The sequence below is a fragment of the Rhinichthys klamathensis genome, unplaced genomic scaffold (assembly GCF_029890125.1).
Source record: "Rhinichthys klamathensis goyatoka isolate OS25496 unplaced genomic scaffold, OSU_Roscu_1.1 h1tg000631l_1, whole genome shotgun sequence".
Taxonomy (NCBI): domain Eukaryota; kingdom Metazoa; phylum Chordata; class Actinopteri; order Cypriniformes; family Leuciscidae; genus Rhinichthys; species Rhinichthys klamathensis.
In genome coordinates this window covers 400,255-418,871 of record NW_026607078.1, presented here as the reverse complement: position 1 = coordinate 418,871, position 18,617 = coordinate 400,255, and the positions used below count along the sequence as shown (strand labels likewise).

At 36.0% G+C, this 18,617-nt stretch overlaps 1 protein-coding gene across 1 annotated transcript; it reads right to left on the bottom strand.

Moving 5' to 3' along the window:
* Positions 1 to 1,530: 1,530 nt before the first annotated feature.
* nmnat3 (nicotinamide nucleotide adenylyltransferase 3) lies at positions 1,531 to 14,219 on the bottom strand. The gene is made up of 5 exons (XM_056241147.1): positions 14,180 to 14,219; positions 11,416 to 11,558; positions 7,139 to 7,322; positions 4,906 to 4,979; positions 1,531 to 2,427 (listed from the first exon to the last, which is right to left on the bottom strand). The coding sequence occupies exons 2-5, from the start codon at positions 11,522 to 11,524 to the stop codon at positions 2,033 to 2,035; spliced, it is 762 nt and encodes a 253-aa protein (XP_056097122.1). The 5' UTR covers positions 11,525 to 11,558; positions 14,180 to 14,219; the 3' UTR covers positions 1,531 to 2,032.
* Positions 14,220 to 18,617: the final 4,398 nt, after the last annotated feature.

The following is an 18,617-nucleotide window of genomic DNA, read 5'->3' as shown; positions in this document are numbered from 1 at the left end:
ACTAGAACAGAGACCGACAGGGGCTAGTTGTCACAAGGACCGTCTCTCAGAGTGACAAGTTGTCACATGGTTTTATCTAGATTATTTGTTAATTAATATGAATAATCAATACGCATTAAGTAAGTTTTGTTGGCCAAAACAATGCTTTTTGTACGTTACATGTTTGGAGCTTAATGTTGTTTCATAATTTTCTAAATGTTACTGAAATGATTATCATCTGTTCCATTTTGACAACGTACCCCATATAATGGAACAACATGATGCTACTGAAACTAAACACAAAAAAACAAAACTCTTACTCATAACACTGAAAATGTTTTTAATAAACAACATTAACAATTTCGGTTCTCTTAGATTCACTCGCACATAAAATACAGCAGTCTTTTTGAAACCTTTCATTGTTACAGGGGATGAACTTTTTATTCCATAGATTATGTTTATACATCTGTCTTATTTGTTCGTGAAATTTAAGAAAGGTATGTTTTGTGCTTGATAAAAGATTGAACTCAATTGTCACTCCTTTCATCTGCCTGATGCTTTGAATCAGCAAACCTGCATGAAACCCTTCTATGCAAAGCAGGGGCCATCTAGAAGAGAGGGACTGCTTCTGTCGAATTAATTCCTCCAGCTTTTCTTTTGAGACAGCATGAACAAAGGCATTCTTTTAAAACACAAACTCCACACTCAAAGACTGTCAGCAGGAGGGCTTCAACATAGCAAAAAAACACCCTTATTAAAGCTACTAGCTGGTTTGAGCCAGAACTCACTGTTGGTGATACAAGGACAAAAAGAAATGATTTAGATAGACATCACTTCAAATATCCCAAACCTCATTCTTCTATTTTATTTTGTCAGAAACTCTTTTCCCCCCACCGACAAAGCTTGATGAAACGTCTTTAGGGACCTGACAACATGAATGACGCTTTCTGTGCAAATGGAAATGGAAGAAGCAATGTTTGCTCTCCAAAGTGTAAAGGCTCTGTTATTTATCTTCCCCGTGACATTCAGCAAAAGTCAACAAATCTCAGACCTGCTGAACATGGACCTACAGCTCTGCAGTGATCTGGCAAATCTAACTCCTGCAGAGAGAGGATAAATGTCTAAATCCCTCTCCACACATTACACTAGGAAACCATGGTCATGGATAATGCTCACTTTACACAAGACAAAATATGAAACTCCTCTAAAGCTGCTTTCACAGGCAAGAGGGAATTTTAATCTTTTGAAACATATTTAGCTAATTTTTGTGACAGGTGGTCACATTTAAAGTTGCTGGCCGAAATTTTGCGGGGCGAATTCATATCAGAATCGCACAGATCCTAAAAAGAATCCATGTGATCGGGAGTTCCGCGAAAGGGGTTTTGATTTTGAAGCTCATACGAATTTGCCGCGCTGACCAACATAAAGACACTTGGTTTGAAAGTGACTTCTGTATGAGCTGCGCTTCATACATCTCTACACTGAAATCACTGAAATTTATCTAACCTTTTAAACAAAATTTCGAGGGGGGGGGGGGGGGGGGGGGGTGGGGGGTCCTTTTTTAAAAAGGTCCACTGCTCACAGAGAGTTTTCTATTGGTCAACGTTGCAAATTCAGGTTACCAACTTGAACTTAATGAGAAATCTGTGTGCGGAAATCTTTCAATATTTCTAATTGCGTGGATTCCGATTGGATTTTGCGCGAGAAAATTCTTTGAACAACGGTACATGTGACCGCACCTTAAAGGCCAATTCACACTGCACCGACAGAGGTGGATTGCACATGTTCAATTGGCAAAAACAAGCACCAACCAATGGAAACAGATGCCGAGAGGTAACACACTGATCCGGCAAAACCCGACAAACCCAGAAAGCAACATAGCGAGGGCCCAGATCCGGCCCACATCTAGGCCTTGTGGAATCCACATGTACCAGATGTGGGCCGACACTATGTTGCTGTCTGGGAAGTGTGTGTTGCCATTGGTTGTCATTTGTCGGTTCAGTGTGAATTGGCCTTTAGACCACCTCAGGCTCTGAATTCCCGAAAGCCTACATCAGTCTTGTATTGCTTGCATGGCAAGAGGTCGTAGTTTAACGTCTTTGTTCTTCATCTCACTGTCTTGGGTATAAAGGTTGTGCTCTCTTATGTAATCAATGACAGAGTCTGGTAAAAGATATTTAACACTGTGGCCTCTACGTAGGGCTCGTCGGATCTCTGTAGCGCTGATCTCATTGTGTACCCACTCCCGAACCAGGAAAATGCTCTGCCGGTGCCTGGACAACAAATCGGACTCGTGTATAGCCCGCTCTGGCTGCAGGTTACCACGGCTCACGCAGACCAGTCCGAAGCGGCCCACCACCTCCTCTACATGATCGTCCATCCACAAACCAGGCACCTTAAACGTGTCCATGAAATCAGCTCCACAAAGCAGCTTCAACTGTGGGACACCTGTAGGGGGGAGGGGGGGAAATCGATCACATTACTGATTGTATATTATTGTCATTTTCATCTTTTCAATGTATTCAAAAGATGATATAAGTACTGTTTCCTGTTTTGGAACCATTCAACTGTTATCAAAAATGGAGCAGAAGGGCAGCAGAAGCACTTCATCATAATTCTGTCAAAGTTGTCAAAAGGAGCGGTAGAAAACTGACAACTGCTTATGAAGCTGAATATGGTGCTTAACTTGAACGATGGCAGTGTGCAGAGCCTAAGGGACTGTCACAGAGACTGACACGATAATTTAGAAGACCTAAATCAGTGATATCTAAGAGATATTTTCATAGTGCCAATCCATACAAAATTGCTCGCAGCACCTTTTTTCCTGTAATAAAAGGAAGGAACCAAGTGTTTCTGAACAATATAAATGTGATTGCTCATTCAAATCTTTCAAATTTCAATTTCAATGTCATAAATTCTTCACATTTCTTCTTTCAAGTTTTCTTTCACTTTTTTTTAACTAAAACTATTAAAAATCATTTTTGATAACTGAAATAAAGCCGAAAAAAATCAAATATAAATATTAGTAAAAATTTAAAATGTATTAGCGCTATACAGAAATATGATATATTATATATTAATACTATATATACACTAAACAATAAAGGCATTCAATTCTTATTATTAATATAAATTAAAAAAGACAAAAACTAATAAAAATGACAAACGCATATAACAACCTGACTAAAAAAGAAAACTGAAAATATAAAAATAAAAGCTAATTCAAAATATGAATAAATATTAGAATAGTCAAGTCAAGCCAAATTTATTTACACAGCGCTTTATACAATGGAGATTGTTTCCTTGCAGATTCACAGTAATAAACAGAAAAATAACAAATGTTAAAGTTGCAAAAATTCATCAACTTTGAAACGACTTCAATTGCAGCTCTACAAAAGACAATAGTGTCAATCTTCACCTTAATGCAGTGTCAATGGTGAGACAATTAGTAGTATTATTAGCATATAATTATTAATTAAATTAGTAGAAGTATAATAATAGCATCTGAAGTGATAGAGCGATACTATACAGTCCCAACAACGTATGTCAAATTATCATAACCTTCTGCATCCTCCCTAACCTAGAACTCTGGAATACTGTAAATTACACTGTGGAAATAGCGTTCAGCACATATTTTGTGCCTGTTAACAGATTTGCATCTTTCCTTTAATGTAACATTTGCTAATACAATAAAACAAAATAGTTAGTGAATTTCCCAGTCTTTCAAAATGTTATGGTGGCTCAAAGCATCCAATACACACAATTATATATTTGACACTCCTGGACCCCTTGCATGAAACCGGCAGAAATCTCACTTGTTCCTTTCTCAATGCTTCATTAGAAATCATTTTATGGCCAGCAATGCTAGGTCTAGCCCTCAGCAGTGATATTTACAGCATATGAAAGAATCAATAGTGTGCTTTTAACTCTAATTCTTTCTCTATAACAGGTGTCAGAGAAATGGCTTTTGTTTAATCAGACATGAATGGCAGGGGGCAGGAAATGAACCTCGCAGGCCCACTAAAGCTCTTTATTTCTACTCCACGTGACTAAACATAGACCTAAAGAAACGTATGTGCACTGCAAGGGGCTGGAGAAATACCACCCTTTTCAAACTTATTCTAATAATGCATACATTCATGTAAAACACAGTTTTTAAAAGCATTGTGCACATTTTAATCCAATCACTAATATTTCCAGAAAATCATAAATGGCTTACGTAATTCAGCAAGTGCCAAATTTCTCTGAATCGCCTAAATGGGTCTTGCATGAAGGCAATTTTAATAAAAAATAATCCCTGTTCTAATTTAACATGAAATATAAAATTAAACAGATCTCTTTCTGAAAAAGTCAATGATTTTCAACATCTTTTAGGTTATTTCCAACTGATGTGTTTATTTATTATTGTAATAGAAGGATGAGCTCCTTTGTTATCTTCAGTCTACTGTCAAGCAAAAGAAAATACAAATGAAATAAATGGTATCAGAACAAAGGGTTTGCAAAGAATCAAGGGATCCTGTGAAAGGTTTTTAAGATAACAGGGTTTTCGTGTGCTTGTGTTCTATCATTCTTGTCACTTGTCTTGTTTTAAAGTTGTCCTGGCTATTAATCTCAGCTTCATTAATAGTCCGAGCACGCGTGTCTTAAGCCCAGTCATCCCGTGGAGGGTATTAGACTTCATTAGCATGCACCTCTACAACACCCCCAAATAAAAGCACTTTTGAAAAGAGGCCTAACAGCGCTTGTGCTGGCCAGAAAGAAGACAACGGCCTGTTTTAAATGCACCGGAATTACAGTATCTAAAGTGATTAGCAAAGACGGAAAATGCTCTGTTAGGCAAGAGAGGAGGCTTAGAAGAAACCGAAATGTGTGGAGAGGTTTCTGTGGCAATTTACAAAGACATACTGAGAGGTGGGCGGGGCTTACCAAAGGCTGGTCGCTCATTTGTGGACGGGTCCTTGCTGTGGTCGTACTGAGCGGCTATGTGGCTATAGTGGTACCTGTGTTTAGAAACAAACAACAGAGAGCATGAATGGCCATACTGTTTAGGTAATCAGCTTATGAACATGGGAGAAGCTTTACATTCTCACTGAATTGCATGAGCCTATAGATTTGCATCTTAACTTCTCCAATCTCTCACAAGAGGCTTTAGTCAGCTTTGGTGTTGCGAAGGAGTGTGGAACCATTACAAGGAGATAATTATTGAGCTAACAACAGTTGTTAAATCTATATATCGCCCACTTGCATGTTAGTGTTTAATGTATAAAGTGAATAGTGAATAGTGGATTTTAGGGTATAAGAGCTTTTATAGTGAACCAACCAGGGCTGTCATACAGAATTGAATTGCGAATGCCTTTTAAAGAATTTGAATTGAGGTGGAGCCAAAAAAAAAATTTGCATTCCTGCATCTAAATTTGAAAGTAATTTGAGTGTTTATAGGATAGATGAATGGATGGATGGACGGACGGACTGATAGATGGCAAAGCTGAATTATCAGTATCATTTCTCCAGTCTTCATTGTCACATGATCCTTCAGAAATCATTCTAATAAGCTGATTTGGGGCTCAAGAAATAGTTCTTATTATTATTATTATCATGTTGAAAACAGCTGCTGCTTATTATTTTTTCAGGATTATTTTTGATGAATAGAAAATTTAAAAGAAAACCATTTATTTGAGTCTTTACTGTCACCTTTGATCAATTTAATGCAATCTTGCTGAATACAAGTTTTTTTTAAAATAAATAAATAAATAAAATCTTTCTGATCCCAAACGTTTGAAAGGAAAATGGACAGATGAAGACATATAGATGGATTTTTCCCCTCTACAAATAGATCATTGTTATGCATTTTCTATGTGAAGGATACAAGCAATGTTGACGTCTACTTTTTGCAACAGCCTTTTCATAAGGAGTGTACCTTAAAATGCTCACTGGGTTTTAGAACAGAGCCTGTGTGGCACTTTGTCCTTGAAAATAGCGAAAACTCAACCAAGTAATTCAACACATAGGTCAACTGCAAGGGCTATAAGCAATTGTGTATTTCATCCAGTTCTGCCAGGAAGTAAATTGCAAACCTAGAAAGATAAAGTCCTGGCACGGGACCCTGGCGCAAGTACAGCCATCCTCCTCCCTGGCATCGGAGTATTAATTTGCCACCTAAGGGGACAGCTAACAATTGCCATAAAAAATTTGAGTACCCAGAGGGGTCCTTAAAAAGTCTCTTGTTACTATCTGAGGGATTCAAGAGGAGGAATGGCCCATTAAGGTAAAAAGAGGGGACAAGAATTTGGCATGGGTACAAAATGAAAACCAAATACTAAAGGATGACAGGGTGTCTCATATTTTCTGTGGCAGAATCCGAGGAGAATGGAACCTGTGGCTGTTGTGATGGACAGCCGGGCTGGAATGAGTCACGCCAGTGCCTGGCTATTTGATATCTCATACACAGGGAATTTAAGGATTCGGCTCCTATAAAGTTTTGGCTTTAGCTCAGCTCAGAAGGTTCGAAGATGACAGTGAGTTTGTAAAGTCCCTCATAGAGGGTAATGCAAGGTGAATTCACATATAAAAGCAACATATGAAAATATAATGGCAACATTGAATATCTATATTCTATAGCTGCTTTTCAGTCTTATTCTTTTATATTCTTGTATATATTGCACTGTATAAATTAGACTTCTGGGAATTCATATGTGAGATATAAGACTCTTTAAGTCCTAATGTGCATCATCAGTTCATTAAAGTCAACATCATGTAACTGTATGGCGTATCATAAACTTCATATTATTTGATATTAATAACACCAGTTTATTTAAAATTTGAAGTAAAGAAAAAGGGCAACTTTTCTATCAAAGATGACTCTAGCTATAAACCTCTGAGCATTTTCTGATAATGGAGGTATAATCAGCATTTAGCACCCCATCTGTCAAAACCAGTTAATGTTTCCTTTACAGAAAGTGTCCCAGTTGTGTTAAAAGACTCAAAAAAGTTTCTCGTCTTGTCAAACCTTTGACTGGATAAATGATACACATTAATCATGGTAAGAAGCCAATGCAGCATACTTCATTCTTCGCTAAAATCGCTCTCTCTCTCTCTCTCTCTCTCTCTCTCTCTATATATATATATATATATATAGTGTATACTGTATATATATTTTCACCTCATGGTCACCACAGTCTCTGTCCAATCCGCCTGCTGACTCTCCCAGTCATCTACGGACACCCAGTCAGAGCTCTGCAGGGCCAGTCTTGCCATAGCAAGTCGGTGTTTTGAAGCAACAAGGCCCTGTTTACCATAACCATCACTGACAGGAGATACAATGCCACCCACCACACGATACAGACCTGCGAGATAGAAAAAGGCAACATATCTGACCCAAATTGAGTCAAATACATCATTATCAGATGTCACATTTAAAGCGTACCACAGTTCCTGTAGCTCTAGTATAACAATCCAAACAACATGGGTTCGATTCCTAGGGAATGCAATGATAAAATGGATATCATGAATCAGAGACTTTTGGATTAAAGTAAGTGATTTCTGAGAAACGTTATTGAAAGTGGATCGGACCGAGCACCACAACACACTTGTAGCCAATCAGCAGTAGGGGATTTATACACTCATGATGGGGGAGGAGTGAGAGTGAGCAAGAGGGAGATTTGAAAAAAGACTATAGAAAGAGAGATGGCTGAGAGACATTACAAAAGAGAAAAGGTCAGAGGAATATCAATGGGAAAAGAAGGGTTGTGATCAGGCAAGAGTTTTAGGACCCAGGTTAATATTAGAAAAGCTTTCCAGCGCTTGATAGACCTAAGAGGGAAGGCATGAAAACGGACACAGAGGTTAAAGGGATACTCCACTTTTTTTGGAAATAGGCTCATTTTACAACTCCCCCAGAGTTAAACTGTTGAGTTTTACCGTTTTTGAATCCATTCAGCCGATCTCCGGTTCTGGCGGTACCACTTTTAGCATAGCTTAGCATACATCATTGAAGTGGACAAGACCATTAGCATTTCTTAAAAAAAATGACCAAAGAGTTTCGATATTTTTCCTATTTAAAACTTGACTCTTCTGTAGTTACATCGTGCACTAAGACCGACAGAAAATGTAAAGTTGCGATTTTCTAGGCTGATATGGCTAGGAACTATACTCTCATTCCTGCGTAATAATAAAGAAACTTTACTGCCGTACCATGAGTGCAGCAGGCGCAATGATATGACGCAGCGCCTGAAAATAGGCTACCTTCCGCCAACATAACCAATGTGACAACCTGCTTGCACAGGGAGCCTATTTTCAGGCGCTGCGTCATATCATTACGCCTGCTTCACTCATGGTACGGCAGTAAAGTTTCTTGATTATTACGCAGGAATGAGAGTATAGTTCCTAGCCATATCAGCCTAGAAAATCGCAACTTTACATTTTTCGTCGGTCTTAGTGCACGATGTAACTACAGAAGAGTCAAGTTTTAAATAGGAAAAATATCTAAACTCTTTGGTAATTTTTTTAAAGAAATGCTAATGGTCTTGTCCACTTCAATGATGTATGCTAAGCTATGCTAAAAGTGGTACCGCCAGAACCGGAGATCGGCTGAATGGATTCAAAAACGGTAAAACTCAACAGTTTACCTCTGGGGGAGTTGTAAAATGAGCCTATTTCCAAAAAAAGTGGAGTATCCCTTTAAGTTGTTTCCGCTCCATACATGAATGACATTGGTTTTGCTATGTTTCACAGCATCCAGTATCAGAATTTTTCGCAAAGCATTATTTTGATTCTCTTCAGCTATGGTAGAGACATCCAATTTTCCATTGTGTGTTTGTGCATTTTGCGGGCGGAGCAAAGAAGGGAGGGGGTGTCTTTGTTTGGGTTGATTTCAAATATCAATAGTGTTTCTCAAAAATTACTTACTGCACCTATAATGCATCTGCCTTAAAATGTAAATAAGTGGCTTATTAAATAGACGTTGATTGCTTTTCTAAGTGCAACAGCCCTGCAAAAGTTTCTAAGTCACTGCACACAAATTAACACAAGCTTTGCATACACAGGCAGACTCTAATGAGTTGCTGAATGCTTAATGTTTTAATGCCTTCATTTTGCATAGTCAAGATGAATTCACATCAGACTACAATTGTTTTTGCCTTTTCTCATTTAGCTGCATGTGCAAGACATTATAAATCAGAATTTATCAATACAATTAATTTTTAAAAGTCAGTTTTAATCTTTCATAAAAATGGCAATAAACCACAAACAAGTCTCAAGACACTCTTGAGGTAATATAATATGCAATGCAAACTATTTGGCTACTTGTCAAGCTATCTCTGCAAGTAGTTTTTGGAGTACACTGCGTACAGTAAATAAACACAAGCAAAAATGTCAGTGTGCAGCACTATGTCGAGCAGTTATACCATGTCTGTACTGTAAGCTAGCAGTGCAACACAACAAATTGTTCCAATTCTAATCAACACAACTTGAAATTCTTGCTTGCATTGTAGACACAGTGTTACAGCTGCTACAAAGCCTTTTTTGCTCGTAAACTTTGGGTATTAGCTTATGCAAGTACATTTTCACAGGTCAGCTGATGCATCTAACGCAAAAGCACTGCTAAGAGCATTAAACACACTTTGCATTTGTCGCTCATTCCCTACAGCCTTATACAAAAGAAAGCCTCTGCATAAAAAAGATGTAAGCACAGATTTAGTTATTATCCTTAACTGAAACTAAAACTGAATTGAAATAAAGCTGAAATAAATAAAATATAAATATTTTGTTGAAAAACTTAAATTAAATGAAAATGAGAAAAACATAAATATAAACATATAAACATATAAAACATAAATAGCAATATTTAAAATAAAATAAAAACGAATAATAAAAATAAAATCAGAATTCCGAGATTAAAACTCGTGATTCTGACTTTTTTAGCAACGTTTTTTCTTCTTCTTTTTTTCGGTATGGTTCGCAATTACAAGTTTATATCTTTTATACTTTATTTTTCTTTTCTTTTTATATCTTTTGACTTTATAAACTCACAATTTTGAGAAAATGTCAGAATTGTGAGATATAAACTCGAAATTGCAAGTTAAAAAGTCCAATTCTGAGAAAACAATGTCAGCTCACAATTCTGACACTTTCTTGCAATTATGAGTTTATCTCACTCGCAATTCTGATTTCTTAACTCGAAATTTCGAGTTTATATTAGTTTTACTATTTTTCTCGCAATTCAGACTAAAAATAAAAGGTAATTCAAAATATTAAAAAACTATAATAAAATAAAAACTAAAATAACTGATTTACGCCCGTTTCACACATACTCCGTGTGCAGTGCGTATGCGGTGCGTGTTGCGGTGCGTATGCGGTACAGGAGCAGCACGCGCTATAGTGCTTTCACATATGCTGCGTGCGTTTGCAGTGCGCAACTGATCCGCAGCTGTAGCCTACCACAAACACATTTACTCACTTTTTGTATTTCAAAAAATCATCAATCAAATCAAGTCATCAGCAACTTTTATTTAAAAAAAGTCTTTGCCTCCAGTGCGATTCTCTTTGTAAGCTACACATATACACTCTTTAATAGACGTATTCACGTTTAAACACATTTTAAACAACGTATTATTCAATGCATTACTTTTATATAGATTATATATTAAATTGCTCAAGCAAGTGGTAACATATTTAACCATGTACTTATATTAAAATTGCAAACATCTTAAATTAAAACTTAAAATTGACAAAAACAGCAGACTCATACCTTTTCTTTTGCATAATTTAAATCTTAATACAATAAATCTTGCATGTCACAAAGAACTTGTTTTTCCACCTCAACGAATGAGACGAGTGTCGTTCATTATGTGGCCTTGTTGAAGTAAATTGTACCTTTCCTTGCTTTATCCCGGTCTTAAAGTAAGATGACTATGAAAAATAGTAGTATTTAATTTAATGCATTTATGGTTACATTTTATTTAATTAAATACATTTATGGTGAGATTACTACATTTTATTGAATTAAATGGATTTATGGTGAAATTACTACATATTCAGGTCAGTCTGTGTTCATTTTGACCACGAACCGTGCGCTGTCACTTTAATTCAGCGTTTGCAGCACAGCAAAAATAGACTCGGTGCGGAAACGATCTCTGCACTGCTGTATACGCACCGCAACTGGAACGGATGGACGGACCGCACCCGCGTGCAGTGTGAAAGCTCTAACCTGTTAACATGGGTACGGAAAAAAATACGCACCGCATACGCACTGCAAACGGAGTATGTGTGAAACGGGCGTTAGGCTTCACGCTAGAATTAAACAAAAAACTAATCAAAATGCAGTTATAACAACAGAAATCACTTCAATGCGACAGGCTCAGAGGGACAGTGAAAAGGAGGCCAGTTTTGTCAGATAACAGATGATTGCCAATTTTAAGTAAATGAACAGTTGGCGCCAACCTGTCTGGTGCATGTGGTCTCTGGCCAGCTCAAACAGACGCATGTGCTGGTGGGTAATGGGGTTGAAGGAGCCACAGGCCAGCAACACCAGAGGAATACGGCCAGCCATTTCAGTGTCTCACACCATAGTATTCTGGAAAACACTGCAATAAAGAAAAACCTTAATCACAAAGCAGCAAATATTTGCAATATGAGCACAGAACTAAATGGTTTGCAATGAAATGGAAGAACTATAGTGGGAACAAATTATGTGATCTATGCATATTCAAGACACTCTATAATGTTCACACTTTAACCAAGCGGGATTAATGAGGGATAAACATACAGCGCAATATTTAATGCCAAATAAGTTACAGTAGTATGCCTGAACTGGACTTTACTCTCTCTGCAATGAATTAGCCTGTGGATTATTGATTATTATGTAGTAAGGTGACCAGATTTCTAAAATGTAAACCTTTCCTAGTTCAGTGGTCAACATATCACAAAAATATCACTTGTTATTATATATGAATAAAAAAACAACAACAGGGAAATTGTTTTTGTTTTTTAATTGTTTTAGTTCCTATACTATTATTATAAAGTAATAATTATGATGTTTTCAGGTCAACCTGACTGGATTTAAGAGGCTACATTTCATTAAAAAAAAATCACATTATGAAAAATAGTAACTATTGCAAATAGCAAAACAGTATTATATTATAACAACATTATGACTTTGTTTAAATGTGAAGTGCCTTATTATTAGGCACTTCACATTTAATCATTGTGATGTTTATGTGATGTATGTTAACCCCTTAGCTGTCACCCCCCTTTTTGAGAATGGGGGTTAAAATGCACTATTCAAACTTAAATGGTTGTAATTCAAGAATGCTTTGGAATATATACCCAAGTTTGGTCTTGTTTTAAAGAAAACACTCAGCAGATTATTGCTGAAGTGAGAACACTTCAAAAAATTAAAGTATGAAAAAGTTATGGAAGTTTAAATTTACAGTAAATCAAATATACTGTACTATATATTTTTTATTTTATATAATATATATTTTATAAAATAACTATAAAATCAAAGCCATAAATCTAACCAAGTTATGTTCCAAATTTGAAGTTGATATCACAAAAATTGAAGTTCCCATGAGATTTTGTTTAGGCGTAGTACCAAAAATAGCCACCGGGTGCCATTGAATTCCATTGAATTTAGTTGTATACATTCTGCCTTAACAAATTAATACATTTATGACCAAATATCAACCAGTCCAAATGGAACCTTGAGACACAGACCTTTCTGACAATATGTGTTTTGTCAAGATTAGAAAAGGTTTTGATCATAAATTATGAAATATAATGATGCCTAAAAGGGGAGGAGCCTGATAAAATAATTTAGAGTACCGTTTCTATGGTAACGCAACGTTCAATTATAAAACGGTTTTCACAGGATGAATTCTGAGTTTATAAGCTTTCAAATGATACCTAATTTATGATAACTACTAAAATATGTGATATAATAAAAAAGGTGATAAAAAAGATAATATTATATTTTAGAGGATAATATAATTTTTAGAGGATAATATTATATTATAATTTTTTATTGAAAAATACTAGATTATATGTTTTATTATGAACTTTTAGCATAAAAATACAAGTTTCAATGATTAAAAGTGGGTGCATCGACTTTTTGTGACAAAGGTCAGACCTCCTGTTATGATGCAGATTTTTTGAGGTGCACTCTTGTCATAAATTCATCAATTACTCTCCCTACATAATTTGTAACACAAAACAGGGGTAGAATATCTATTTAGAAGTCTTTGACCTTTCCAACGATATATAATTTGTCATAATTAGATTAGGATTTAATAGAAATATAGTGAAGTAAAGTTAGGCGTCCCGGTAGCGAGACGGTGACAGTTAGTAATTATGCTGTCAAACACATTTCTGAGGAATGCCTCATTGATCACTGAAAGGCTTTAGTTTAGCTAAATGTAAAACACGCTTATAGATAGTGTGATAAATTGACTGTTTTATAAGCATTGGACTCAGCATAATTATTTTTTTGTTGCCAAAGTATACAGAGCAACGAGTGCAAATTACACACTGGACAAGGCACACTTTGTTGACAAAACTACACTGTCTAAACCATACTCTGTAAACAAAGATACACCTATTATTTATTAAAATAGGTAAATAGATGGACGGATGGAAGCAGAATATATATAATATAAATTACCGACAATAAAAAAAACCCTGCAATGACAAGTATGTGTAGGGCTTACAAAATAGCACATAACACAATGTGATCAGGTCAGAATAACCAAACAAGAACACGTAATGTGACTTAAAAACACATGCATAAAATAAATCAATAAAAGCTGGTCAAAAGATAGATACAAGGCAAACTATAGCAGTTGGTATCCATGACACAATATAGCGCATTGATATGATATACTTTGATACTGAATGATTACTTACTATATTCATGTAAGTTACCATAATATAATACGGCACTACCATATTCAAAACATAAGGACAAATGAGGCCAGTACAGTTTAGAGAGCAGCAAAATCACGACAATAAAATGAGGTGGCTAAACTTGAGAGCTTCCAGTAAGTTCCAGTAACAGTTATTTTCTGGCTGTTTAATTTTGGATTAAGGTTAGCTGCTAGTAACGTTACATTTTTAAAACGGATTTGAAACGTATTTATTTAATTTAAGAGACAGCTGCCGTTGTCTGATAAATATGCAATCAAACAAAATGTTTAAGGTAAATGTGTACCTCATCCAAAGATCTCCACCAAGTTTATGCAAATGCTACAGCCGTGTGTTACACTATTAATGTCCCCCAGAACATTAAGACATAAAAACACAGTTCCTATCTACAGCGTGTGACAGCGGCCACTAGTGGCGAAAACAGAAGAGGCCAGTACATTCAATAAGAAATAGACTATTGATTTCACACTGCATGTATTTAATCATAATGACCGACCTCCTTCGCTCTAACTGTATCTTTAATGACAAAGACTCGTTCAAAGTCAAATGATATGAACTGTCGGTTCTTAATCTGATGGAGCAAGTCTTGTGGATGATTAAAATTCTCAATGGGCACAATTCTGAAAGCAAGGCGATCTTAAAACACTCTATTATCCTTTTAAAGACCTAATATGAAGTGAATAATATTCATGTGGAACTGAGATTCTGTACATTGCAGACTCTAATGGGGCGCAAAAGACATTGATAACGACTCTATCCTTATTGAAACAGTTACTCCATAAGGATATAGATTCACATCTACCTTAACTTTTTCCATTCGTAGCCTTTCATGCATTATGTATTACCTTTTTAACATAAATATCTAACCTGCGGGGGAGAGAGAGAGAAAAAAAGCTTTTCTAATCACCCTTCAAGGGGACTTTCTGTTCCCCTTCAAAAAGGCACTTTGCACAAAACTACCCTAATTACAGCTACTAAAGGGGAAATGGGCTGTAAAGATCCATACTTTGAGCTGCTCTAGCTAATGTGACTAATGTTGTGCCACACGAATGGAGTCATATTCTTTGCATTGCATCATGCAGAGGTGATGGGCTTATAAACCTACAATGTTTGGCCTTCACAATGTCATTTGTTTTAAGGTCTGCATTTTTGCATCATGTATGCCTACAGATTGATCTACCTTAAAGTATATCAAACAAGAAAATTTCAGAGCACAAATCGGTCACCTATACAGGGTTGCCATGAGAATGTCTCTTTTTTATTTCTATTACTGTCTCACTCACTCCTTTGCAAGGCGACCAAGTAGTTTCTAGGCACAGTAGGTACTATGCAGTAATTAAGCGCAGATGACTCTAGGGTGACCCCTCTTGGGAGGTAGGTAGTACTGCCACAGATGCTGAGAACTCTCCAAGGTTCTGAAAAGATTGACTCCACGAGCAAATGATGGATTCAGAGTCTAACCGAGGCAGTGAAAAACACATAAAGCAAATAAAAAATGTAATATCTGTGGATGATGCATCACCTCCACTGTGGATCCTAAATAAGTGATTCCTGCTAGAGAGGAGTTCAGACTTCATTTGAACAGATTGCTCTCATAAGATTTTAAATAGAATTGGAATTAATTATTTAGAGAGCTCCATAATAGCAAAAGACACAGCTAAGACATATTACAGCTATATTATGAGACTGGAGAGAGATGTGGGAATAAGTCACAAAGATTGAATATCAATAATAAAAATAGGTAGGCCTATTTAACCTTTGTGTCAAGTGACTTGGAATGCTGATATAAATGTATGTACATATATTGAGGATTTTTATACAACAATAGTTCCTGTCTTTGCATCTGATTAGTCTAGCGCTAGAGGCGTCCGGCCACACTTGGAACTTTCACTGTATAATTTTGCTTGTCTGTGTTTGTGCATTCCAGACAAGTGTTGTTATCAACTAAAACGAAAACTATTAAAAATTGAAATAAAGTAAATAAAGTAAAATATAAATATTAGAAATAAATGGGCTTAAGCTGAATTAGCCAACTAAAACTAAAACGGATATAAAAACTACATTTGTATAGAAATATATATAAAAAAAAAACTAAGAGAAATGACAAAAGCACATAACAAAAATACTGAAACTTAAAATTAAATTAAAATGTAAACAGCAAATGTAAAAATAAAAGCTGATTTAATATATCAATAAATAGCTTACTGTAACGCCAGAAGGTGCCAGCAAGCGATTGTCTTTATGAGTGAATCATTGACTCATATTTTTTAAAAGATTTGTTCATTCGTTCGCGCATTCATAATAGAAACATCCCTCTGGGTGTTGCTTCGCGTTCCTTCTGCTGTGGTTTTGTTTGGATCAATTTACATTGACGTCGCAAGAAGGGACAAAATAACTGGCAAATTGGCAATGCTGTGTCTTCTATAAGTTACTCAATAACTTTTTGTTTATTGCTGTGTATATTCTGTAGGCCTACAAAACGATCAACACAATATATATTTAGAAAGTGTAAAACTCTCTCGAGTTGGGATTATTGGTAGTCTGAACATATAGGCATATACTATGAGTGATTCAGAATTTAAAAACCGTGTATTTTCAGTGAAGTCGAGTACTTTCCACATTTGGCCTATTGGACCTTATCAGAGACTATTTATATGGCTACCTTATTCACAGCGACGCCATCTTTGATTTTTAACGGGAATGAAAGCAATGCTGTGAGGTATAGTTTACATCTCTTCAGGCTGTACTGTTATTTAATGTGTTTTTGTTTTTTAATTGTTCTGCTGAAGAAAAACACTGCGAAATATCTTTCAGAGAAATTTCAGTAGACAAATAACCCCAGACAAATTTGAGCGGTGGAAATGTATAAGTGATCAAGGAGCTTTGCTTTTAAAGCCGATGCCATTGAAAATATAGGCCTACGGTAAGTTTATCCCTCACAGCCTCGCTTTCATAGTACATGTCATGGTGCTGCTCTGAATAAGGTCTATTGTCTCCAATTTTGTAAGGTCATAATGGCTCACCATTGGTGCAGAACTTCTCGCTCTAAAGCTTTGAACGGCGAACAAGTGACCATACAATGGTGTTGCTTCTGTTGATGTATTAAGATCCTGCTGGTGGAGTAATTAAAGATCGCAATCCGAAACCGAGGATATCGCTGCAAAACTTAAGCGAAACTGAGTAGCCTACATCATCCATAATATAGCTAACCTGCTTCAGGGATTCCTTCCGTATAGAGAACTTAGCTCTTTCCTCTCATGTCTGCTCTGTGCGGGATGTTTAGACTTGCAGATGTGTTGATAAAAGAGTGAAGAAGCTTTCACCTAGAGCAAATTTACTCAGCAGAATGCATCCCCTGAAATGCAACAAGCCAAACGATTGGAATGAATGAGCGCAAATGGTTTTTCCAATCTATCAGCTGTGCAGGTAAATTAGGTTTCAGGAAGACTGGGGAAATAATATGGCATTTTAAACCAGCTCCTTTTTTTTTCAAGCAACTAAAACGATTATCAGAAATTCCCGCAGGCTTTGGCGAAATTGACATTTAACTAAGAAAAAATAGGGAATGAAATGAGCGAAAGAATGAGTTGTGGGTTAGAATTTTAAATGGATTTCCGAAAGTTTTCTTTCTTTCTTTTTTTTTTAAAGACTGACTTTTACAAACATTAGACTTTTTCATTGCAATTGACTTGTCATATTTACATAACGCAGATCTTAATCTATTCATAGTGTTCTGCATTTTTTATATCTCCGTATCTAAAGTCACATTATTTTCTATCACAATTTGTGTAGTATTTTAAATGCTTTATTACTTTGCCTACAGTAAGATGTTATTTACCGTTTTTTTGATATCTTTCATTGAACCAAGGGAGGGCTCTCAAGAGAGTATGTGGAAATGAGAAGACCTTCAGTTCATGGCTGAACACTCATTAAAAGCTTTTCCAGTCAACCTGGGCACATGGGAAGTCCACACATTTGCTCTTTTTCACAGTAGCTGACAAACCTCACTTCTTCACCTGAGGGGAAAACTTAGGTAGGCCATGAGTCGCCATCAGAAATGAGAATACAGAAATCTTGAGAATACACTCTGCATGTAAAATGGCAGTTTCTACAGGAAAGAGGTTATGATTTAGTACACACATGGTTAATGCATGGGAGGACACGGAAAGGTAATTTTCAAGGACAACCATGAAAAAAAGGAAATTAATATGGATTGAAAATGGTCTTAGAGAAAACAGATTAGCCTACTGCAGCTCAGAAAACTGCATTTCAAATCAGTCTGACTTTTCAAATGTAACATAATCATAAGAAATTCTGTTAATTCCAAGTGTGAACAAACAGCGTGAAAATTTTACAACTTTGATTTCCAGCATTTGATGTGCACTATGCTGTTAAATATATTGGTTAACACCAAATATATGTGGTATAATGCAAGGCTACATGAAAAAATTAATGTCCATCAAAATTGGCATACAGTTTATAGACAGAGCACAGTTACCCACACAAAGATAATACACCACCTGTTACATGCATTATATTTGACAAGGTAACTTACAGTTAACCAAAAGAATTGTTTAATAAAATGTCATAAATTGCATCTCAAGGACTCATACAACACTTATACACACTCATGTGTTGTTGTTGTATACTAAAAGTGTTTCATATTGTATGATGATTTACAGCAATGTTTTAGATACTTTTTACCATAGCCAATGAAATGCAAA